At 43.2% G+C, this 25,944-nt stretch overlaps 1 protein-coding gene across 1 annotated transcript in view; it reads left to right on the forward strand.

Annotated features, from left to right (window-relative positions):
* The first annotated feature begins 5,824 nt into the window (after positions 1-5,824).
* The window catches only part of NCAPG (non-SMC condensin I complex subunit G), a 40,110-nt gene continuing 19,990 nt past the window's right edge, over positions 5,825-25,944 (forward strand). The window contains exons 1-9 of the mRNA XM_038752502.1: positions 5,825-5,882; positions 12,039-12,217; positions 13,817-14,023; positions 16,350-16,578; positions 16,964-17,109; positions 17,418-17,502; positions 20,643-20,835; positions 21,783-21,932; positions 25,272-25,412. Coding sequence (XP_038608430.1) covers positions 12,107-12,217; positions 13,817-14,023; positions 16,350-16,578; positions 16,964-17,109; positions 17,418-17,502; positions 20,643-20,835; positions 21,783-21,932; positions 25,272-25,412 — 1,262 coding nt within the window. The 5' untranslated portion in view covers positions 5,825-5,882; positions 12,039-12,106. The remainder of the gene's footprint in view (positions 5,883-12,038; positions 12,218-13,816; positions 14,024-16,349; positions 16,579-16,963; positions 17,110-17,417; positions 17,503-20,642; positions 20,836-21,782; positions 21,933-25,271; positions 25,413-25,944) is intronic.

Below are 25,944 nucleotides of genomic sequence, written 5' to 3' on the forward strand. Positions count from 1 at the left end.
CGCATCTGGGAAAAAGCCTTCCCTTTCCCCACTGCCTCTCTCCCAGCCCAGGGTAGGATTGCTGAAAGCCTTGACTTGTCACCCTTTAAAAAATAAAACAAAACAAAACAAAAAACCAGTTCCCCATATGCTCCTTGATGGGGTTCTCTGTCCTAAAGGAGCTAGGATTTTCCCAGAGGCCTTAGGTAGTTGTGTCTCTGTCAAGGGATTTGGGGGAAGGAAGAGGGAGGGGAAGCATGATCTCTGACCTCACTTCTCCCCTTCCGAGTTTGGAGGCTGTCTTCCGTGCTCTATCGTCATCATCCTCAATCATATTTATTGAGCGCTTACTGTGTGCAGAACACTGTACTAAGCGCTTGGGAAGTACAAGTTGGCAACATATAGAGACAGTCCCTACCCAACAGCGGGCTCACAGTCTAAAAGGGGGAGACAGAGAACAAAACCAAACATACTAACAAAATAAATAGAATAGATATGTACAAGTAAAATAAATAAATAATTTATAAACCAAAGGTGAGTCAGGGTCTTCTGAGAGGGTCTCCTGGGGCTTCAACTCCTTCACGCTGTCCCAGGCGACAGGCCAGACCTGCAGGTATATATGTGGGTGGGCGGGTGTCCTGCTTGAGGAGGGGGAGTAATCCCTCCAGACGCATTGAGGGTGTCTTTTGGGGACGACTGCAGGGCTTTCCTGCTCTAGGGGACTTATTCATTCATTCAGTCATATTTATTGAGCGCTTACTGTGTGCAGAGCACTGGACTAAGCGCTTGGGAAGTACCAGTCGGCAGCATATAGAGACGGTCCCCACCCAACAACGGGCTCACAGTCTAGAAGGGGGAGACTGACAACAAAAGAAAGCATGTGGACGGGTGTCAAGTCGTCAGAACAAATAGAATTAAAGCTAGATGCTCATCGTTAACAAAATAAATAGAATAGCAAATATGTACAAGTAAAACAAATAGAGTAATAAATCTGTACAAGCATATATACAGGTGCTGTGGGGAGGGGAAGGAGGTGGGGGGGCGGGGATGGGGAGGAGGAGAGGAAAAATGGGGCTCAGTCTGGGAAGGTCTCTTGAAGGAGGTGAGCTCTCAGTAGGACAGCTTATATAAGCTTATATAAACGAGGATATCCCTAGTTTGTAACTTAAATCCTTCCTGCTTCAGCTTGTTTTTTTCCTTATCTGACCTCAGGGGAAACACCATTACTTATACAATATTCCTTCATATTCTTGAAGACTGTTTTCAAGTCCCTCATTGGCCTTTTCTTCTGTAGAATGAGTAAGTAAAATCCTTTCAGCCTTTCCTCAGAAGACCCATTTCCCAAACCTTTAATCATTTCAGTTGCTTTCATCTGGAATCCGTCCAAGTTTCTCTACCTAATTTGAGTGCAAGATCCAAAACTGAATTCTGACAAAGGATTGAGAGCTGTGTCTGCTTCTGGTGCCCTGTTTCCCCCAGGGATTCCCTGAGTTGTTGGAATAGCAGCCTGCCTGGAAACTCGGAAGCAGCGTGGCCTAGTGGACAGAGCACTGGCCTGGGAATCAGAAGGACCGGGATTTTAAAACCGGTTCCTCTACTTTGCTGTGTGACCTTTGGCAGGTGGCTTCACATCTCTGTGCCTTAGTTACATCATCTGTAAAATGGGCTGTGAGCCCCACGTGAGACGGGGACTAGGTCCACCCTGATTAGCTTTTATCTACCCAAGTGCTTGCCACATAGTAAGCGCTTAATAAATACCATCATCGTTATTATTATTAAACTTGGGCCGAGAGAAGTTCCTGGAAGTCCTTCCAGCACATTCATTGACTTTGGCTATGGCACCTATTTGGAAACTCCAGAGGAAGAGCAGTGAAGAGCTTACACTTCTGAAGAATTTCAGAAATCGGGAAAATAGAGGCGATTGTACCTCAGTGAGTCTCTGGAAGGTTGACTTGTATCTTATTCCTCCCATTTCACAGAGAGAAAAACAGAGGCCGGGAAAAATCATTGCAGGAGAGTGATTATCGCTTTAATTCTCCGTGCACAGTTTGGGTGTCAGCCTGCTGGGGATTGTAGGTTAAGGGCTCAGGTTTTATGCTACAGGTAGTTGAGAAGGGTTGTCTGAATGAAGACCATTATTGTGGTATGTCTGTCTCTTTCATACACCTACCTCCTGTAGGAGGTCCCGTTCCCTGCTCAAAATTAAATCTGCTTATCACAGTACCTTGCTTTGGTCCTGGCATTTTTAAAATTGGCCTGGCCTGTTCCAGGGAGAGAATTCAGCGTCATCAAAGGATCTAAAGAGTTGGGATTGTTTACCATACCAGTTGATCAAGACCACCGTTTCTCCAAATTAAAAGAAAAATTTATTCTCTTGCAATTTCAAAGTAGGCAGAGTGTACGTTAGGGTGACATGGAAGAGTACAGGACTAGAATGGTAGACTGGTCTCAATGGAAAGGGGATATTCTAATAATAATAGTAATTGTTAAGCACTATGTGCCAGTCACTGTACTAAGCGCTGGGGTGGATACAAGCAAATCAAGTTGGAGGCAGTCCCTGTCCCATGTGGGGCTCGCAGTCCCAATCCCCATTTTACAGATGAGGGAACTGAGGCACATAGATTTGCACAGGGTTACACAGCAGAGAAGTGGCGGAGCCGGGATTAGAGTCCATGACCTTCGGACTTCCAGGCCCGAGCTCTATGCAAAACGCCATGATACACACGCAAAGTCAATAACTGGGTTAGAAAGACTGGAAAAATGCACACTTCAGGAAACCATTTGCTATGAGATGGTTAGGAAGGTCCCATTTTGGGGGGATTCCTAGGAGCCTGTCTGTTTGCATAAGCATCAGCAAAATCTCAGCTGTGAGCTGTAACCCACTCTTCACTTCAAATCCTGGACAACTGGTGAGCTAGAGCATAGCAAGAGAGTCTAATTTTATCTCTTTTTTAACGGCATTTGTTAAGCTATTACTCTGTGCCAGGAACTGTCCCAAACATTGGGGTAGACACAGGATAATCGGGTTGGACACAGTCCCTGTCCCACATGGGGCTCACAGTCTTAATCTCCATCTTACAGATGAGATAACTGAGGCACAGAGAAGTGACTTGCCCAAGTCACACAGCAGACAAGTGGCAGAACTGGGATTAGAACCCAGGTCCTTCTGACTCCCAGCCCGTGTTCTATCCACTAAACCATGCTGCTTCTCCAACAAGGATTGTCACAGGGTAGTCTGGAAATAAAAAAAAAACTAAAGAAAAAAACCAAGTTCCAAATGTTCATATTTTGAAACATCAAATGGAAAAGTCCCCAGAATCAGAATCACCCTAGCTGCAGCTTGTGAATGACAAATGCCAAAAATCTAAACTTGGAAGAGAAAATGAGAAGAGCTCACACACACGCACGCACACACGCACATGCACTAATTTTATCTGGAAAGCTACAGAAATCTATATTTTATTCTAGATAAAAAGCAAATTTTTATTCTTTTAAAAGAAAGCAAAGCTTTATTTTGAGCTGCTGCAGAAATAAAAACATGAAAAACCAGATGGTCTCTCTCCTTAATTTTTGTGTATCTCAAAATGAACTGAAAGAGTCCCCAAAAGAATTGCTTTTAACTGGGTAAACATCCAATGTAGATTTCCCTCTGTCCCCGCATGCTCGTTAGGAGAACGTGTCCAATTAATACGGCACCGCAATTCCACAAATAATTCCATAGTTCCACAAGAAAGACTCTACCGGGGGTCCCTTACCTCAGTGTACCCTGTTTTAATTTTTGGAAGGTGAGAGGTGAAAGAAAAGGGGGCCAGAGAAAGAGCAAGGCCAGCGGGAATTTCCACAGCCACTGCAGAATCAGTCAATTATATTTATTGAGCACTTAGGGCGGAGCACTGAACTAAAGAGTACAGGAGAGTTAATAATAATAATTGTGGTATTTGTTAAGTGCTTACTGTGTGCCAAGCACTGGGGTGCATACAACAATAATAATAATAATTATCATACTTGTTAAGTGCTTACTATGTGCCGGGCACTGTACTAAGCGCTGGGCTGGTTCAAGTTAATCACAGTCCAAGTGGTAGGGGGAACAATAAATCAATCGACCGTATTTATTGAGCACTTACTGTGTGCAGAGCACTGTACTAAGTGCTTGGGAAGTACAAGTTGGCAACATATAGAGACGGTCCCTACCCAACAGTGGGCTCACAGTCTAGAAGGGAACAGGTATTCAAAGTCTTCCCGGCTCCTCCACTTGTCTGCGACTGTCTCTCTATGTTGCCAACTTGTACTTCCCAAGCGCTTAGTATAGTGCTCTGCACACAGTAAGCGCTCAATAAATGCGATTGATTGATTGATGTAGCCTTGGGATTAGAACCCAGGTCCTTCTGACTTCCAAGCCCACTAGCTCAGTGGAAAGAGCCCGAGCTGGGGAGGCAGAGGTCACGGGTTCTAATCCCGGCTCCGCCACTTGTCAGCTGTGTGATTTTGGGCGAGTCACTTCACTTCTCTGGGCCTCGGTGACCTCACCTGTAAAATGGGGATGAAGACTGTGAGCCCCACGGGGGACAACCCCATCATCTTGTATCCACCCCAGCGCTTAGAGCAGTGCTTCGCACGTAGTAGGCGCTTAACAAATGCCATCATTATTAAATGACATGAGGTTTGTCCCAACCTGTAGCGAGGCTGACTCCTGGTGGGCAGATGCTTCGTGTGGTAGTGTTCAAGTTAATAAATTCCGTAAGATTAGGAAGTCTCGGGTCCCATTATCAGGCAAAATCTAGCAAGGGAAATTCCATAAATTCCACCCTCAGTAACTTCATATTCAAGCCTGAGGGACTGTTCCAGTAGTGGCATGACAGGATTATTTATTTTATTTTGTTAGTATGTTTGGTTTTGTTGTCTGTCTCCCCCCTCTAGACTGTGAGCCCGCTGTTGGGTAGGGACTGTCTCTATGTGTTGCCGACTTGTACTTCCCAAGTGCTTAGTACAGTGCTCTGCACACAGTAAGCGCTCAATAAATACGATTGATTGATTATCCAACTGGACTCGGTCCCCGTCCCATACAAAGCTTCGGCTTCAAGTTTGAGTCAGTGTTTTCCCATTAACAGTGAACCACAAAGCTTTACATTGTTTTTATTATTTTTTATTTTGTTAATATGTTTGGTTTTGTTCTCTGTCTCCCCCTTCTAGACTGTGAGCCCACTGTTGGGTAGGGACTGTCTCTATATGTTGCCAACTTGTACTTCCCAAGCGCTTAGTACAGTGCTCTGCACACAGTAAGCGCTCAATAAATACGATTGATGATGATATGTTGCCAACTTGTACTTCCCAAGCGCTTAGTCCAGTGCTCTGCACATAGTAAGCGCTCAATAAATACGATTGATGATGATGACTGTCTCTAGATGTTGCCAATTTGGACTTCCCAAGCGCTTAGTCCAGTGCTCTGCACATAGTGAGCGCGCAATAAATACGATTGATGATGATGACTGTCTCTAGATGTTGCCAATTTGGACTTCCCAAGCGCTTAGTCCAGTGCTCTGCACATAGTGAGCGCTCAATAAATACGATTGATGATGATGATGATGATGACTGTCTCTAGATGTTGCCAATTTGGACTTCCCAAGCGCTTAGTCCAGTGCTCTGCACACAGTAAGCGCTCAGTAAATACGAGTGAGTGAATGAGTGATTGAGTGATTGATTGAATGAACGAACCGGCGCCCATGGCAACCGGCGCCCATGGCAACCGGCGCCCATGGCAACCACGGCCCTCGCCGGAAGTCGTGGCTCCTTCCGAGCATCCTGGCGGCGGTGGGGGCCGCCTCCCCCTCTACTTCCGCTTCCGGTGTGCGGGCGGTTGGGCCGCCCTCAGGCCCCATTTGAAAGAGAAGGCGCCAAGGCAGTCGGTGAGGCACCCAGCCGGGCCCAAATTCCCGCCCATGGCTCCTTCGTTGCACCTATCCTTCTCTTTATTATTATTCATAATGTTATTTATTTATATATTATTTATTAATAAATAGATATGATTTATAATATTATTTATTCTCCCCCTTTTAGACTGTGAGCCCACTGTTAGGTAGGGACTGTCTCTAGATGTTGCCAACTTGTATTTCCCAAGCGCTTAGTACAGTGCTCTGCACATAGTAAGCGCTCAATAAATACGATTGATGATGATGATGATGATGATTTATAATAATAATAATGATGATGATTCCCTTCCTCTCCCCCTCGCCCCCCTCTCCATCCCCCCATCTTACCTCCTTCCCTTCCCCACAACACCTGTATATATGTTTGTACATATTTATTACTCTATTTATTTATTTATTTTACTTGTACCTATCTATTCTATTTATTTTATTTTGTTAGTATGTTTGGTTTTGTTCTCTGTCTCCCCCTTTTAGACTGTGAGCCCACTGTTGGGTAGGGACTGTCTCTAGATGTTGCCAATTTGTACTTCCCAAGCGCTTAGTACAGTGCTCTGCACATAGTAAGCGCTCAATAAATACGATTGATGATGATGATGATTTATTATAATAATAATAATGATGATGATTCCCTTCCTCTCCCCCTCGTTCCCCTCTCCATCCCCCCATCTTACCTCCTTCCCTTCCCCACAACACCTGTATATATGTATATATGTTTGTACATATTTATTACTCTATTTATTTTACTTGTACCTATCTATTCTATTTATTTTATTTTGTTAGTATGTTTGGTTTTGTTCTCTGTCTCCCCCTTTTAGACTGTGAGCCCACTGTTGGGTAGGGACTGTCTCTAGATGTTGCCAACTTGTACTTCCCAAGCGCTTAGTACAGTGGTCTGCACATAGTAAGCGCTCAATAAATACGATTGATGATGATGATGATTACTCTATATTTATCTTACTTGTACCTATCTATTCTATTTTATTTTGTTAGTATGTTTGGTTTTGTTCTCTGTCTCCCCCTTTTAGACTGTGAGCCCACTGTTGGGTAGGGACTGTCTCTAGATGTTGCCAACTTGTACTTCCCAAGCGCTTAGTACAGTGCTCTGCACATAGTAAGCGCTCAATAAATACGATTGATGATGATTATGATGACTGTCTCTATATGTTGCCAACTTGGACTTCCCAAGCGCTTAGTACAGTGCTCTGCACACAGTAAGTGCTCAATAAATGCGATTGATTGATTGATTGGACTTCCCAAGCACTTAGTACGGTGCTGTGCACACAGTAAGCGCTCAATAAATACGATTGAATGAAGGAATTTTTTTTTACTTGTACATACCTATTCTATTTATTTTATTTTGTTAGTATGTTTGGTTTTGTTCTCTGTCCCCCCCTTCTAGACTGAGCCCACTGTTGGGCAGGGACCGTCTCTCTATGTTGCCAACTTGGACTTCCCAAGCGCTTAGTACAGTGCTCTGCACACAGTAAGCGCTCAATAAATGCGATTGATTGACTGATTGGACTTCCCAAGCGCTTAGTACGGTGCTCTGCACACAGTAAGCGCTCAATAAATACGATTGAATGAATGAATATAGTAATGATAATGTTGACATCAGTTAAGCACTTACTATGTGCCAAGCACTGTTCTAAGCGCTGGGGAGGTTACAAGGTGGTCATGTTGTCCCACGGGGCGCTCACAGCCCACTGTTGGGTAGGGATTGTCCCTATATGTTGCCAACTTGTACTTCCCAAGCGCTTAGTCCAGTGCTCTGCACACAGTAAGCGCTCAATAAATCCGATTGATTGATTAGCCCCTATTATAATAATGATAATGTTGACATTAGTTAAGTGCTTACTATGTGCCAAGCACTGTTCTAAGCGCTGGGGAGGTTAGAAGGTGATCATGTTGTCCCACGGGGGACTTACAGTCTTAACCCCAATTATAATAATAATAATGTTGGCATTAGTTAAGTGCTTACTATGTGCCAAGCACTGTTCTAAGCGCTGGGGAGGTTACAAAGTGATCAGGTTGTCCCACGGGGGACTCACAGGCTTAACCTCCATTTTAATAATAATAATAATAATAATAATATTAATAATGATGATGATGATGATGATGGCATTAGTTAAGCGCTTACTGTGTGCGAAGCAATGTTCTACGCGCTGGGGAGGTTACAAGGTGAGGAGGTTACAGGTTGTCCTACGGGGGACTCACAGTTTTAATCCCCATTTTAATAATAATAATGATGGCGTTTGTTAAGCACTTACTGTGTGCCAAGCACTGTTCTAAGCGCTGGGGAGGTTACAAAGTGATCAGGTTGGCCCATGGGGGGCTCACAGGCTTAATCCCCATTTTAATAATAATAATGATGGCATTAGTTAAGCGGTTACTGTGTGCCAAGCACTGTTCTAAGCGCTGGGGAGGTTACAAGGCGATCAGGTTGTCCCATGGGGGACTCAGTTTTAATTCTCATTTTAATAATAATAATAATGATGGCATTTGTTAAGCGCTTACTATGTGCCAAGCACTGTTCTAAGCGCTGGGGAGGTTACAAGGTGATTAGGTTGTCCCACGGGGGGCTCACAGGCTTAACCCCCATTTTAATAATAATAATAATGATGATGGCATTAGTTAAGCGCTTACTATGTGCAAAGCACTGTTCTAAGCGCTGGGGAGGTTACAAGGTGATCAGGTTGTCCCACGGGGGACTCACAGTTTTAATCCCCATTTTAATAATAATAATGATGGCATTAGTTAAGCGGTTACTGTGTGCCAAGCACTGTTCTAAGCGCTGGGGAGGTTACAAGGCGATCAGGTTGTTCCACGGGGGACTCAGTTTTAATTCTCATTTTAATAATAATAATAATGATGGCATTTGTTAAGCGCTTACTATGTGCCAAGCACTGTTCTAAGCGCTGGGGAGGTTACAAGGTGATTAGGTTGTCCCACAGGGGGCTCACAGGCTTAACCCCCATTTTAAAAATAATAATAATAATAATGATGGCATTTGTTAAGCACTTACTGTGTGCCAAGCACTGTTCTAAGCGCTGGGGAGGTTACAAGGTGATCAGGTTGTCCCATGGGGGGCTCACAGGCTTAATCCCCATTTTAATAATAATAATGATGGCATTAGTTAAGCGGTTACTGTGTGCCAAGCACTGTTCTAAGCGCTGGGGAGGTTACAAGGCGATCAGGTTGTCCCACGGGGGACTCAGTTTTAATTCTCATTTTAATAATAATAATAATGATGGCATTTGTTAAGAGCTTACTATGTGCCAAGCACTGTTCTAAGCGCTGGGGAGGTTACAAGGTGATTAGGTTGTCCCACGGGGGGCTCACGGGCTTAACCCCCATTTTAATAATAATAATAATAATGATGATGATGGCATTAGTTAAGCGCTTACTATGTGCAAAACACTGTTCTAAGCACTGGGGAGGTTGCAAGGTGATCGTGTTGTCCCACGGGGGGGCTCACAGTCTTAACCCCCATTATAATAATAATAATAATAATAATGTTGGCATTAGTTAAGCGCTTACTATGTGCCAAGCACTGTTCTAAGCGCTGGGGAGGTTACAAGGTGATCAGGTTGTCCCACGGGGGGCTCACAGTCTTCACCCCCATTTTACAGATGAGCTCACTGAGGCCCAGAGACGTGAAGTGACTTGCCCAAAGTCACAGCTGACCTGTATATATGTTTGTACATATTTATTACTCTATTTATTTTACTTGTACATATTTACTACTCTATTTTATTTTGTTAATATGTTTTGTTGTCTGTCTCCCCCTCTAGACTATGAGCTCGCTGTTGGGTACGGACCGTCTCTATATGTTGCCAACCTGTACTTCCCAAGCGCTTAGTACAGTGCTCTGCACACAGTAAGCGCTCAATAAATACGATTTAATGAATGAATAGCACAGTGCTCTGCACATAGTAAGTGCTCAGGAAGTACCTCTGATTCTGAGTTTGTACAAAAATCCTTTCTTAAGTGCAGACTGGAGTACATCACTGCCTTCGTGAGAAGCAGCGTGGCTCAGTGGCCCGGGCTTTGGAGTCAGAGGTCATGGGTTCAAACCCCAGCTCCGCCACATGTCTGCTGTGTGACATTGGGCAAATCACTTCACTTCTCTGGGCCTCAGTGACCTCATCTGTAAAATGGGGATTAAGATTGTGAGCCCCCCGTGGGACAACCTGATCACCTTGTATCCTCCCCAGCGCTTAGAACAGTGCTTTGCACATAGTAAGCGCTTAACAAATGCCATTATCATTATTATTATTATTCATCAAAAACCTCCAATAGTTTTGAACTTCTTTTAGCAGAGAGTAAACTCTTAACCACTGGTTTCCAGCCTTTTTCTTTGCCTACCCGCTTTCCCCCCCGCTCCACAAACCTCCCAACTCTGCCCACCACCAGCTCTTCCCTCTCAGACCCATTGCTTACCCCTTTCCCTAGACATTCAACGCCTCTAGACTGTGAGCTCATTGTGGGCAGGAATGGGTCTATTTGTTAGATTCATTCATTCATTCATTCAGTCGTATTTATTGAGCGCTTACTGTGTGCTTATGTTGCCAACTTGTATTTCCCAAGCGCTTAGTACGGTGCTCTGCAAACAGCAGTTAATAGAGACGATTGATTGATTGCAGAGCACTGTACTAAGCTCTTTGAAAGTACAATTCAGCAACAGGTAGAGCCAATCCCTACCCAACAACAGGCTCACAGTCTAGAAAGGGGGAGGTACTCTCCCAAGCGCTTAGTAAAGTGCTTTGCACGCAGTAAGCGCTCCATAAATACTATCGAATGAATTCCTTCCCCCCTTCAAAGCCTGTCTCAAAATTCCCGTCCTCCACAAGGTGCCCCTCCACCCCAAACGTTTTCTGGTCATGCCAGGCCATCAGCCGTGACTTTATTTATCAACCAATGGAATTTATGGTGGGTTTCCTATGTGCAGAGCACTGTACTAAGCGCTTGGGAAAGTATAATGCAATGCAACAAGCTTTTATCTAACCAACTGTACTTAATTGCTTGTTTGTGCCTGTATATCATCCGTATCTAATCTTCCATCTGCCCTCACTTTCAGTGGAAAGAGCCCGGGCTTGGGAGTCCGAGGTCGTGGGTTCTAATCCCGGCTCCGCCACTTGTCAGCTGTGTGACTTTGGGCAGGTCACTGAACTTCTCTTTGCCTCAGTTACCTCATCAGTAAAATGGGGATGAAGACGGTGAGCCCCATGTGGGACAACCTGATCGCCTTGTATCTACCCCAGCGCGTAGAACAGTGCTTGGCACATAGTAAGCGCTTAACAAATGCCATCATTATTATTATTATGATTATTGTTATTGCTGTGCATTTGGCGATTGTCCAGTAGGTCTCCCTCACTGGATTGTAAGCTCATAGACTGTAAGCTCATTGTGATCAGGGAATGTGTCTATTGATTGTCATATTGTACTGTCCCAAGTGCTTAGTACAGTGCTCTGCACATAGTAAGCGCTCAATAAAGCCGCTGAATGAATGAATAATAATAATTAGGGTACTTGTTAAGGGCTTACTATTTGCCAAGCACTGTTCTAAGCACTGGAGTAGATACAAGATCAGGTCAGACACAGTCCTTGTCCCCTGTGGGGCTCACATGCTTATCCCCATTAGAGATGAGGTAACTGAGGCCCAGAGAAGTGAAGTGACTTGCCCAAGGTCACACAGCAGACATGTGGGGGAGTGGGATTAGAACCCAGGTCCTTCTGTTTCCCAGGTCCATGCTCTTATCCACTCAGCTACGCTGCTGCTCTGAAAGTGCACGCTTGTTCATGATGATTAATTCAGTTGTATTTATTGAGCGCTTACTGCATGCAGAGCACTGTACTAAGCGCTTGGGAAGTAGAAGCTGGCAACATATAGAGACAGTTCCTACCCAACAACGGGCTCCCAGTCTAGAAGAGAGGAGTTCTCCAAAGGACCATGTTTGGGATTGGGAAGCCGTGTTACATTTTCTTCCTCTCTTTCCCTCCTCCAAAGACAGAACTAGAAACCGTCACTCTTTCAGGGCCCGTGCATACATTATGTCTATAAAATCCTCTTTAGACAGTATCCACTCATGGTGCCCTGATCTGCTTTAACTTAAATCAGTCTTCATCTCTCCACAGGGTCGAGGAAAGGTGCTCTTCGACACTTTGATTCCAGGCCGGACTGCGACTGTTCCCGTTCGGCAACCATGGAAGCAAAGAAGCAACTATCGAAGATTAAAGAGACCTTCCAACTGGCTCAGCAACCTCACCAAAACCATGCAAAACTGGTGGCAGCTTTAAGCCAAACATATAGCACCGTAAATAAGCTTACTTCATTTTTTTTGCTTCTAGAGGGACTTGGCTGAACATTAGGGAATAAGCTATTTTTTGCAGCTCTGAAGGCATCCTTTGATCTTTGCCTCGAGTATTAGAGGGCCCAGTAGTCATTCAAATAGAAGAGTTTTGAATATTTTTTCTGAAAGTGCTTTGAGAAGTTCCAATTTGTATAACCTACCAAAGCAAAAAAAGACTTTATGTCGGATGTAAATTGTCTCCTTTTTTGTTAAAAGTGCTTTGAGAAGTTCCAATTTGTATAACCTACCAAAAAAAAAAAGGACTTTATGTCGGATGCAAATTGCCTACTTTTTTGTTATTCAGTGACTCACAAGGGAATTCACATTCAGTGACTATTTTGATAGTTACTGATTCCTCATCCCATTGGAGGGGGATCCTGATCAATCTCTTCCCCTTAATTAGTATTTAAGTTGCATGTCTTCAGTTTCTTCGGGCTGATCATCAATCAATAGTATTTTATTTTGAGCACTTATGGAATGCAGAGTACTATACTAAATGCTTGGGAGAGTACTTCATATTAGTGGATATGATTCCTTTCCTCCCTCAAGGCCTTGAGATCAACCTTCGAAGGGTCAGGTCTCCTCTGCCCATTTCTTCAAAGTTATCAATGGCTTGAGGTGTTAGAATTCAGGAAATGAATAGCAAATCAGAAACGATTTGCAGTTTAAAGAAGAGCCACAGAAAGTGTTCCGTTGTTTTGACATTACCTTTGAAAAAAAGCACCATTTCATGGAGTCAGGATTGCAAGGTTGGGCAGCTTCTGTTTGGAGCTTCCAAACCACTTTTATCAGTGCAACAAATTAATCCATAACCAGGCAATGCTCCTATAACGTTCGTTTTCATTATGAGGCTTGGGCAGAACTCTGTTGAAGATTTAGAAAACATTCTTTCCAGAATGGGTGTCTGGATAGAGTGCAATCCACGGTCTTACCCCTTTCCCCCGATAATGCAAAGTTCTTCAATAACACAACCACAGCTTATAGGAAAACTAAATTGCTTGTTTTTGGAAAGAAGAGATGGTAGGTCCCGCCATGAATGAAGATTGAATTTTCCCACAATTTACATCTTTTTGATCCAGTTACATGCTCTGCCAGTGCACCAAATTGCCAGCAAAAATCTTGAAAAAGATTCCCTACAATTAATTTGCATGATGATCTTCTGACTTGGGCTCTAAATCATTTTTATAGCATATGAAAGAGAAAGGCCTTGGAGCCACACAGAGAGAGGGGCGAGGTGTCTCACTACCCCAGAAGTATAGCCTCATTATCAAGATTTGCCTCCAGCGTAATGAGCTACAGAAGTGGTAAAGGGATGTTACCCTGTCTCCTTTGTAACACGTGAAGAACCCAAAAGTCAGAGGTGAAGGTCTCTGAAGGGAAAAGGAAAGTAGGTGCCCTTTCCCCTGCTTCCTTCCTCCCTTCCCTATCTCCTTCCGAATCACTGACAGAAGGTACTTGGTTCCTACTCCGAGCTTTGGGGGCAAAGATGGGATCTAACATTAAGGGGACATGGAGGTGCCTCGGTGTGGTCTTTTCAGGGAGGTGTTTTGTTTTGTCTTTCAGACGGACAAGACAGTTTTTCACGAGGAGTTTATTCATTACCTCAAGTACGCCATGATCATTTACAAGCGGGAACCAGCAGTGGAGCGAGTAATAGACTTTGTGGCTAATTTTGCCACTTCCTTCCACAAGTCAGAGAGGGATGATGATGACGACGACGACGGAGATGAAAATTCCTTTGTGAATTATTTGTTCAGCTTTCTCCTGGAGGTATTGTGAAGGTGTATTGATGGTCATAGCCTGTTCCAGAATTCGAAGTTGCCAAAAGATTGCTGTTATTTTAACATCAAGATAGTTTGAAGCTCTTCTGGGGAGGTTATCCATCTAAGTAGTATGAGTAGTATTTTTATTAAGCGCCTGTTGTACGCAAAGCACTGCCCTAAGCACTGGGGAAAATTCTGTTATTTAAACATCAGATGTTTGAAGCTCTTCTGAGGAGATTATCCAGATTAGTGTGCAAAGCACTGGGGAAAATTCTGTTATTTAAACATCAGATGTTTGAAGCTCTTCTGAGGAGGTTATCCAGATTAGTATGCAAAGCACTGCCCTAAGCACTGGGGAAATTTCTGTTATTTAAACATCAGGTGTTTGAAGCTCTTCTGAGGAGGTTATCCAGATTAATGTGCAAAGCACTGCCCTAAGCACTGGGGAAAATTCTGTTATTTAAACATCGGGTGTTTGATTGTCTTCTGAGGAAGTTATCCAGATTAGTGTGCAAAGCACTGCCCTAAGCACTGGGGAAATTTCTGTTATTTAAACATCAGGTGTTTGAAGTTCTTCTGAGGAGGTTATCCAGTTTAATGTGCAAAGCACTGCCCTAAGCACTGGGGAAATTTCTGTTATTTAAACATCAGGTGTTTGAAGCTCTTCTGAGGAGGTTATCCAGATTAATGTGCAAAGCACTGCCCTAAGCACTGGGGAAATTTCGGTTATTTAAACATCAGGTGTTTGAAGCTCTTCTGAGGAGGTTATCCAGATTAGTGTGCAAAGCACTGTCCTAAGCATTGGGGAAAAAGTACTTGGATGATTATTTAATTTGGTCTCTGGCGCCAGTAGGGCTCAGGACCTAAGGATAAGGAAGGGGAAGGGTTGGGAATGGCCATTTAAGGAGAGATGCAACAATGAAAGCAATAAAAACTACGTAAAATAAGGACAGCAATGGATGTGGCAAGAACTGTAGGATAGCATGGCTCCAGGGGGAGTTTCCTGCTCCTCTCTGACTGAGAGTGATGCTGTTCACATGGCAACCCTCACAGTCACCATTTCTGCCCCCTGCCCAACGTTCTGCCAGTTTGTAGGGCGCGATACTGCTTGGCCTCCCCCCGCTGTGCCGGCACAAAGCAGGATGAAGTCTTCCACTGACAGGGAGAGGGGGCTGGGAGCCCCGGCTTAGGCTAGCGGTTCGGCTTGGGTCAATCAATCAATCAATCGTATTTATTGAGCGCTTACTGTGTGCAGAGCACTGTACTAAGCGCTTGGGAAGTACACGTTGGCAACATATAGAGACAGTCCCTACCCGACAGTGGGCTCAGGGTCACCATCTCCAAGCACTTTGGGGTGGTGTTCGATGGGGAGCGGGGGCCGTGGGAGGGTCCAGAGCCAGGGAAAGGGACAAAGGGCTGAGCAGCCATGTGGCCTAGAGGATAGCGCACGAGCCTGGGAGACCGAAGGACCTGGGTTCTAATCCTGGCGCTCCGCCACCTGTCTGCTGTGTGACCTCGGGCAAATCACGCCACTTCCCTATGTCTCAGTGTCCTTACCTGTGAAATGGGGATTTAGACTGTGAGCCCCTTGTGGGACAAGGACAGTATCCAACCTGATTAACGTCTCCCTACCCTAGCGCTTTGTGCAGTGCCTGGCACATAGTAAGAGCCTAACACACACTATTAAAAAAAGGCTAGTGGGAAAGGTAATATGGCAGATATTTTTTAGAGACAAAGCATAGGTGTATTTTCCAGAGCAGGGGCATAATTAAAGCTGGGAATGGGTTTGTCTTCCTTTGGGCATTACAAAAGGGGCAGAGAATGAACCTTCAGCTCTTGATTTTGGATACATAAAATTGGCATAATTCAAGAAAATTTCCAGAGGTGCAGAAATATTACCCACTTCCTTATAACCTAAAATCTTAAATTTTATGCAGTAACATGGGTCTAAAATTGGTCGAGAATCTGATTTTTCAAGCACTTGGTGTTTTAGCATAATGGAGTTTTTATATAAATATTGTAGGACCTTTTAGAATTCTCTTAAGGAGGGAAAGGTGGTCAGGGGAGAGCATATATCTTATATTTGTCCGCTCAACTAATTAGGTCTGTTTAATTAGCATTTTCATTTACTGCATAAAATATAGGGAATATAAGGTGTGGGTATGTGAATTTAAGTAACCTTTTATAACTTGCCAAATACATTAGAATTTTGGGGGGCAGTTCAATATTAAAAATGTAAGTGAGAGTCAAAATGTCGATGGAGGAAAATAAAATGGGATGTGGATATGTGAATTGCCTCTGGGAATAATCTTTCACATTTGATTTTGTTTCAGTCTCATGAAGTCAATAGCTACGCCGTTAGATTTAGAGTGTGCCAGATCGTAAATAAGATATTGGGAAATATGCCGGAAAATGCCCTGATTGATGATGATCTGTTTGATAAAATCAATCAAGCCATGCTTGTTAGGCTGAAAGATAAGACACCGAATGTGCGAATCCAGGCGGTCCTCGCTCTCTCAAGACTTCAGGATCCCAAGGACGACGACTGCCCCGTGGTAAACGGTGAGTGCAAATTCCTGTCTGTGATGAACAGATTTTCTTGTCAGCAGTTGAATTTTTTGCACGGTAAATGTGGAGTAGAAAATGCCTCAGTTTTTTTTCTTCAAAAATGCTTTTAATGTTTTAATCAAATTGGAATGTATTTTAGCTTCTTCCAGTTGTGAAGTGGCAGTGGAAATGAACGTAAGCGAAGTAACAAAGTACAGAAAGGAGTTTTTTCTTTAGCAATATTCAAGAAGATCTTGGTAGCCAGCGTAGTCCATTTAAATTAAAACATGGACCCAAATAAAGGCTACGTTGTGTCAAATGGATCTTCCGCTTGCACCAGAGATAGCAAAGGCTCCCTTTTATCGTGCTAAAATTTTATTTTGTTTGATTCCTTTTTCAGCATATATTACCTTGCTTGAGAATGATTCAAATCCAGAAGTAAGACGGGCAGTGTTGTCTTGTATTGCACCATCAGCAAAGACTGTGTCAAAAATCATAGAACGCACTAGGGATGTGAAAGAAGCTGTCAGGAAGCTGGCTTATCAGGTAAATGGGAATCCTCTCGGGTGGGCATGTTTCCAAAATAAATACTTATTTGAAAACTGAAAATGACATTTCAGCTAAAAACAAAATTAGGAAGTCATCATTTGCCTAGAAGAGAAATGTCTTCGATAAAAGCGAAACACGAATTACATTTGGTGTACTTATTAAGAGCATCAGTTGAGACAGGGATGAAGAAATTGCCTTCTGGTTTCCTTTGGGAGAAGACTCCTCTAGTTGTGGAGTGTCCACTGACTCGCGGTGATTTCATGTTTTAAGTGAGAAAATTAATTTTATTACTTGTTTTTCCTCAGGTTTTAGCTGAAAAAGTTCATATGAGAGCTTTGTCCATAGCCCAGAGGGTAAAGCTTCTTCAACGAGGATTTAATGACAGATCAGGTATGCCTTGCCTGACAGGTTGGGCCCCGGAGAAAGCAGACTCGAAAAATTAGCATCTCTACTGGCTTTTGAGCCAGATCATCATAAACAAAAAGCGAGTGGTTGGTTTTGGAGAGTCCCTAGTCAATCAATCCCTATTCCCCCAAAAGTTCTGGGCTGTGTCACCTCCTTACGACGAATTCTTGAGGCACAATTCCATTAGTAGACCTGTGAGGTCATCAGAAAGCCCGTCACGGGATCACACTTTTCAGATGGAGCCAGAACCCAACAAATCAGGCTTTAGTGAGATTGGGCAAAAATAGTATTGATCAATCAATCAATCGTATTTATTGAGCGCTTACTGTGTGCAGAGCACTGTACTAAGCGCTTGAGAAGTACAAGTTGGCAACATGTAGAGACAGTCCCTACACAACAGTGGGCTCACAGTCTAAGAGGGGGAGACACAGAACAAAACCAAACATACTAACAAAATAAAATAAATAGAATAGATATGTACAAGTAAAATAAATAAATAAATAGAGTAATAAATATGTACAAACTTATATTCATATATACAGGTGCTGTGGTCTGATCAAGTTGATCTGTGATTTGGGTCAGTCTGTGGTATTTGAGTGCTAATTGTGTGCAGAGCAGTGTACCCAGAGGTTGGGAGAGGACAATTCAAAACAATCGAGTTGGTAGACGTTCCCTGCCCACAGGGAGCTCACAGTCTCTGCTGTTAGAATGAAATCTTTATTCCTCCCTCCCTTCCTCTTTTCCTCTTTTCCCTTGTCACTCCCACTTCCTTTGTCTCTCTCTAGCTCTCTGTTCTATATTGAAGCTTCCTTAGTCCATCCAAGGCTTGAGACCAGATTAGGTCAAAAGTTCAGTGGGGTGATAGAGTTGGTGAAAAGGAGTTAGTTGACCAGGAAGGAATTTTGCTCTTTTGGGAGAGATCTTTCCCATTTTTCATTTATTTTCCTTTGTTCTGCCAGCCCTGCCCTTTAGTTCCTTTAGTTATGTAGAAACCATGGTCCAAGTGTTAGTGAGGGCGTGGCTCAGTGGAAAGCACATGGGCTTTGGAGTCAGAGGACGTGGGTTCTAATCCCGGATCTGCTACTTGTCAGCTGTGTGACTTTGGGCAAGTCACTTAACTTCCCTGTGCCTCAGTTACCTCATCTGTAAAATGGGGGTGAAGACTGTAAACCCCCCCCGCCCCGTGGGACAACCTGATCACCTTGTAGCCTCCCCAGTGCTTAGAACAGTGCTTTGCATATAGTAAGCGCTTAATAAATGCCATTTAAAAAAAAAAGAGGGAGGTTTCTAGGCCCACCTGGAAAGAGGCGCTCAGGTAGAACCTAGACTTTGGGTTTAATTTCTCCTGGTTTTAACTACATCAGTGTATTACATAAACTGGGGGTGTATTGGCTTCTCACATGTAGTGTTCAAATTTCTCTCTTCTGCTGAAAGGCCCAAATGCTGAGGAAGAGGTAATAATAGTAATTAATTATGATGGTATTTGTTAAGCGCTTACTAAGTGCCAGGCACTATTCTAAGCTCTGGGGTAGATACAAGATAGTCAGGAAGGACACAGTCCCTGTATCGCATAGGGCTCACAGTCTTAACCCTCATTTGTAAAACTGAGGCCCAGAGAAGTTAAGTGACTTGCGCAAGGTCACACAGCAGACAGATCGCAGAGCCGGGATTAGAACCCACTTTAATGTCATTTCTCTCACCAGCATCTGTGGATCGTGGCCTCTTCCCGTGGTCAATTTGACAGTTTTTCCCTGGCTGACATTTTCTCACAAGTACTCTGCAATCTCCCATGGCTTGCTGGCATTTTCCTGTACTTGCGGGAGATTTCTAATGGGAAAGAGAGTTCATGTACTCTTCACTGGCTTCCTGTACTGGTTCCAAAATCTAGCAGTGGCCTTATTGAGCACCTACTGCGTGCAGAGCACTATGTTAAGTATTGGGGTAGATGTAAGATAATCAAATCAGAGCAAGCTCCTGGCCTATTTAGAGCTAAGTAGAGCGAAGAAACTGCCTGGAAGAGGAAAGTGGAAACCAGGCACCCCCAGACCCCTGGTTTCTCTGCACCACCTTTTTTTATGTGATTTATAAAGGGCTCACTATGTGTCGAGCAGTGTTCCAAGTGCTGGGGTACAAGTTCATCAATTCAGACACAGTCCCTGCAAGGGACTCACAATCTAAATAGGAGGGAGAAGAGATGTTTAATTCCCATTTTACAAATCAGGAAACGGAGGCACAGAGAAGTCAAGTGACTTGCCCAGGGTCACACAGCAGGAAAGCAGCGTGGCCTAATAGAAAGAGCAGGGGCGTGGGAGTCAGAGGACCTGAGTTCTAATCCTGGCTCTGCCACTTAATTATGGTACTTGTTAAGCGCTTACTATGTGTCAAGCACTGAATCAGCTTGGACACAGTCCCTGCCCCACATGGGGCTCACAGTCCGAGAAGGAGGGAGTAGGATTGAATCCCCAGATGGGGTAACTGAGGTCCAGATCATTTAAGTGACTTGCCCAAGGTCATACAGCAGACCAGTGGCGGAGTCAGGATTGGAACCCAGATCCTCTAACTCCCAGACCTGTGAGCTTACTTGTCTGTTGTATGACTTCGGACAAGTCACTTAACTTCTCTGGGCCCCAGTTACCTCATCTATAAAATGAAGATTAAGACTGTGACCCCCAGGTGGGACATGGACTTTGTCCAATCTGATTACCTGGAATATACCCCAGTGCTGAGTACAGTGCCTGGCACATTGTAAGTGCTTAAGAAATAACAAAAAAACCCCAACGAAACAAAAAAAAAACCCTATTTGCAGAGCTGGGATTAGAATCCAGGTTGTCGAACTCCTAGGCCTGTGCCTTTTCCTCTAGGCCATGCTCCTCTCCTCTCTATTTATGCTGGCTCCAACTCTTCCATTTCGCACTGTACTTCCTTCTCCCTCATCCACTTCCTCTGGTTAATTGTGGTTCTTTCACGCACTTGATTTTTAATTGAGTTCAGGAAAATAAAGTAACCAAATTTTTTGAAGCAAAATATAGTGATAACACAGAGATTGTGTGTGTGTGTGTGTGTGTGTGTGTGTGTGTGTGTGTGTGTACATATATATGCTAATTTTTAAATGAATGCCTGAACAGATGCTGTGAAAGAAGTGATGCAGAAAAAAGTTCTTCAAGCCTGGTTGTCCTTAACTGATGGAGATATCTTGGAATTGCTTCACCGCTTGGATGTAGAAAACTGCCTTGAAGTGGCAGTTTTAGTGCTCAATGCCTTATTTTCATCTCGTTCTCTGAGCGAATTGGTGGAAAACTGCAAAAACATCAGTGGCAGGTATTTAAAGGGTGAATCCACTTTGCCATTAAGGGTTTTGGGAAGAAGCAGCATAGTGGAGAGAGTAGAGCACAGGCCCGGCAGTCAGAACAGGTCATGGGTTTTAATCCCAGCTCTGCCAATTGTTTGCTGTGTGGCCTTGAACAAGACAGTTCACTTCTCTGGGCCTCAGTTACCTCATCTATAAAATGGGGATTGAGGAGACTGTGAGCCCCAGGTAGGGCAGGGACTGTGTCCAACCCAATTTGCTTGTATCCACCCAAGCACTTAGAACCGTGCCTGGCAATTAGTGTTTAACAAACACCACTATTATCATTTATTTTTATTATTATTTCTTCAAGCTGACGGGTCAGAGCTAGTGGGTGGATGAAGGAGAACTGCAACATACTGCCTTTTGTAAGATTGAGGAGCGGCTTTTTTTTTTCCATTCTTGGGTTTTTTGTTTTTTTGTCACACACTCACCCAGAAGTGAACTTCAGCCGTCATTAGGACAGCAAGCACTTAGTTTTGCTCTGTTAGTAGAGGGTTTGTTATTTCAGAAACTTAAGTACGGGACATTGTTTTCATTCATGTGTATGATGGTCAGATTATTGTGGTTACTCTTCATCATTTAACTTGAGAGAGTTTCAGGCTTTGAGTTATTTTTGCCTTCCTTTGATTTTCTTTTTAATTATATGTAGATGTCTCGCTTTTTGTTTAAAATTTATCATGGCCTGTCCACTTTTTATTTTGTATTTCTATAGCTGTCCACACACTTAATCAGCCAATTTTTGAAAAGGCTAACCAGTATGTTCCTGTGGGCTATGTATGAAAAAAAATCTTCGTTGCTTTTATATAGGAGGAATAATGAACTTGAAGTAAAACTGCTTTACCCTATAAACCTTATAGGTTGCTTTCTCCTATCAGTTGTAATTGTAAAGTGACAGCATGTCTTTCTTTTCCTAAAGTAAGGTGATTCCAGTGGAAACTTTAACCCCTGAGAATTCTGTGTATTGGAGGACCCTTTGTGAGTACGTGAAATCAAAAGGAGATGAAGGTGAAGATTTTTTGGAACAGATTCTGCCAGAACCTGCTGTGTATGCAGAGTATCTATTGAGGTAAAAATCCTTTCTGTATTCATTGTGAGAAAATGAATGTTTAAGTGAATCGAAATTGGATGTACCCACTCTAAGCAAATATGGAATTTAAACCATGTTCTAAGTCTGGGATAAGCTGGACTTTTGTGTCTCAGGGACATAACTTCAAGACCCTATCGTTGTCATAAACATTTTTTTCATTGGATTGGAGAAAATGCGTTGTATTTTGAGGTTGGTTCTTTCCGTTCATTTTAGAGTAGGGCAGTGTGATTTCCTTGTATCTTTTGATTCCATTATCTTACAAGTCAAAACGATATCACAGAATATTGATTTTACTGGCTGCTGTGGCTTGGCCTCCTGGAAAAATCACTCCAAAGGATCCTAAACCCATGGAGCACCGAGAAAATCTCAGCTAGGGTTGTAACTCAGGGTCCAGGGTCAGAGCACAAAAAGAGTCCTGGCCTGGTTCAATGTTTTTTGGGTTTGGTTTTTTTTTGATCAACTCCCAAGACCTCAGACTTTAAAAGATAAGCTGATGGATTGCAAAATCTAAATATCAAAGGGCTGCTTGACATCTGATTGAAATGCCTCAGAAGGCAAAAGTCAACATAGCGCTGAATTATTTAATGGTTTTAAAAAAAGGCAGGTATCCCAGGAGATCAGCTGCAGGGTTCTGTGGCCCTTCAAAATAATGAATGGAAATTGAGACACCTTGGTTCAGTCAGCCCAAACAGACTGGAAATTCTCAGGGCCACCAGTTTCCAGCTACGGCACGGTTATTTAAATGAGCTCATTACCTTATTTTCCGCATCCACAAAAAAAGAAAATGCCCCCTTTCAATTCCCCAGCCTCCAAAACAAACACCCAGCTAAAGAGAAACTCATACGCTGAGTGATGAATGTGTTTGTTCAGCTGCAACCCAAGGACCAGGTGAGCAGTAGTTACTGACTTTGTGGATTCTGGACCCAAATTGGGACGGATTCTGCAGACACCACTGAGAAAAAGACTGTGATTTGTAAAAAAAAGAGTTCATTTTCTAAATTATCAAGGATGGCTGGGATAGTCAGGACCGAGTGTCAGGGTAAGATTCCTCAAATTGAAGTAGCCGAAGAAGGCCCCGGCGTTCCAGATCTGCACATATGGGAATAAACGATTGAACCCAAAGATGCCATTGGGTTTGGGAGCGATATGTTGGAAGAGTTGCTCCAGACAGTGAAGGTTGGATGGGAATGGGGGACCTGGTTTGTTTCTGTATTCCCTTTGCCCTGAGGCACAGTTTTAGGACTAGGACTCTTTTGGCATGGTCAGGGGGAGGAAATATTACCTCTGTGGGGGGTGATGGGAGACTGAGACACTATTCAATTTGCCCTTCCCCGTCCATCCAAACTACTACCACGTTGTTCCAAGCATTTATTCCATCCCACCTTGACTCCTGCATCAGCCTCCTTGCCAACCTCCCTGCTTCCTGTCTCTCCCCACTCCGGTTCCTACTTCACTCTGCTGCCCGGATCATTTCTTGAAAAAAAAGTTCAGTCCATGTTTCCCCACTCATCAAGGACCTCCAGTGATTACCCATCCATCTCCATTGATTGACCTTAAAGCGCTCAGTCAATCACCTCGCCCCCTCCTATCTTACCTTGCTGCTTTCCTGGTACATAACCCGGCACCCTCACTTTACTCCTCTAATGCCAACCTACCCACTGTACCTCGATCTTGTCTATCTCACTGCCAACCCCTCACGTGTGTCCTGCCTCGGGCCTGGAACTCTCCAACTTCATATCTGACAGACCATCACTCTCCCTACCTTCAAATCCTTATGAAAATCACATTGCCTCGAGGGCTTCCCAAGTTCTCATTTCCCCTACTCCCTCCCCTTTCTGTGTCACCTTTGCATTTGGATTAGCACCTTTCATTCATCGGCCTTCAGCCCCCCAACATTTATATTTATATACATATATATATATATATATCCATTATTTTTTTTAACATGTATATACACATATATATATATATATATCCATTATTCATTTTACTGTCTGTCTCCCTCTCTAGACTGTAAACTCCTTGTGTGAAGGGAACACGTCTACCAACTCTGTTCAGTTTGTACTCTCCCAAGTGTTTAGTACAGTGCTCTGCACCTTATAAGTGCTCAATAAATACAACTGATTGATTTAAATTCACCTAGCATAATCATTTAAGTTTGAGTGATATAATTCTTGACGTGAGATGTAGGTCATTGATTCGTGTTCTAAAATGGCTTGTGATCTGTAAGATCGGGAGAGCAGCTGCATGGTATAGTGGAAAGAGCCCAGGCCCGGGAGTCAGAGGTCCTGGGTTCTAATCCCGGCTCTGCCACCAGTGTGCTGTGTGCCCTTAGGAAAGTCATTTCACTTCTGTGGCTTTTACCTCATCTGTAAAATGGGGATTAAGACTGTGAGCCCCATGCGGGACGGGGACTGTGTCCAACCTGAGTACCTTGTATCTAGCCCAGCATGTAGAACAGTGCTTGGCACAGTGAAAGCACCTAACAAATAGCACAATTATCATTATTATCATTATCAACTTTGAAAATGCTTAGTCACTTAGGGTCATTTTCCAAATACTGGCTTACTGCTGAAACTATTATCAGCCAAATTCACAGTCTTCTTCTGCCTTCCGTTGTGAAGCTTAGACCATGGCACTTTCAAATACTCATCATGTTTTTCAGCTAGTTTTTTCTTCAGCATACCTTTTCAAAATTGTTAGTGTATTGCAGCATCTTACAGATTCACCTGCGCCCATGTGGGAAATATTTTATCCTCACATTGGAAAACCAGGCACCAAAGCTAAGGTCATGCTAGGTGGTGTTGGCCGAGTCAGGTTACCGAGTTTGGGATTTAAATTCTTAACCCACTTGGCAATTACATACTCCCTCCATATGTTTTTAATGTTGTTTTCCATCCCTCTGAGGTATAGCTTTATCTCCTTTATTTCAGATAAACACCTCCTTTGAGCAGAGACTTAAATTGAGATGTAAAAAATCGGTGTGAGAATTTTAAAACATACTTGCATACTTTAAAAGTGGGCACAGACGTGTCTCAATTTGAAAATTCGCTTTTAAACTTGAGTCTTTAGGCAGTCTGCCCTATTTGATGAAAATACTGGTGCTTGGGCCTTCAAGATATTATTTTGTTGAAGTTCAGGAAAATGTAGGAGAACTTTCGAGTGGAACTAAGTGATTAAATTATTCACATTTCTATTTGTGTGCTCAACTGGATAACATAAAAAAGACCCTTTTCCTCACCTAGAGGTCAGGGGAGAAATTCTCCCCTGGATTTTATTAGCAGAGATTCTGCCTCTAATCAACCCTCCTTTGTTTAGTTATATCCAGAGCATGCCAGTTCTTACAGAAGAACAAAGGGGAGACTTTGCCTGTATCGAAAATTTGATGACAAAGGAGTTTGTAGGTCAGCAGCTGATTTTAATGATTGGGTGCCTGGATACCAGTGAAGAAGGAGGAAGGTATGTTTACAAATATGTCCTTTACATGTTAGATTTACTGACAGGAGAGTGGGTGAAAGGAGAAAGAGCTGAAATCCTTTTTACTGTCTTGTCCTTTTCCCTGAAAACCTGCTTTCTTCTTCTTGATTCCAAATCCATTCGTTGTTCTTAAAGACATAAAAAGCACGAAGCAGGTGGTTGACGTCCACAATAATTCTACCTGAAGGTTCGATCTTCTCTTCACCCAGCGTCTTTTATGCCTCTGTTTTTTTCTGAGTGAAAAATTATTTATTTTAAAAAATGATTTTTTTTGATACCTGTAGAATTTCATTCTTTTTTATGACATCTAATGGTTTGATTCACCTCAGCTGTTTTATCTGATTCCATATAATGACTCGTGAAAGAAAGCATAGTTCCTTCAAAAGTGATTGGGTAAAGGAAGTGTTGATCAATGCCTGTGGATTCTTGAGCAAAGGACGCAGGCAGATTTAATTCAGTTTAGAGTAGATGAAAAATGAGAGGTCAAGTGTTTTTACTGTCACAATGAATCTAA

This window comes from Tachyglossus aculeatus, chromosome 10, assembly GCF_015852505.1.
Source record: "Tachyglossus aculeatus isolate mTacAcu1 chromosome 10, mTacAcu1.pri, whole genome shotgun sequence".
Lineage (NCBI taxonomy): Eukaryota > Metazoa > Chordata > Mammalia > Monotremata > Tachyglossidae > Tachyglossus > Tachyglossus aculeatus.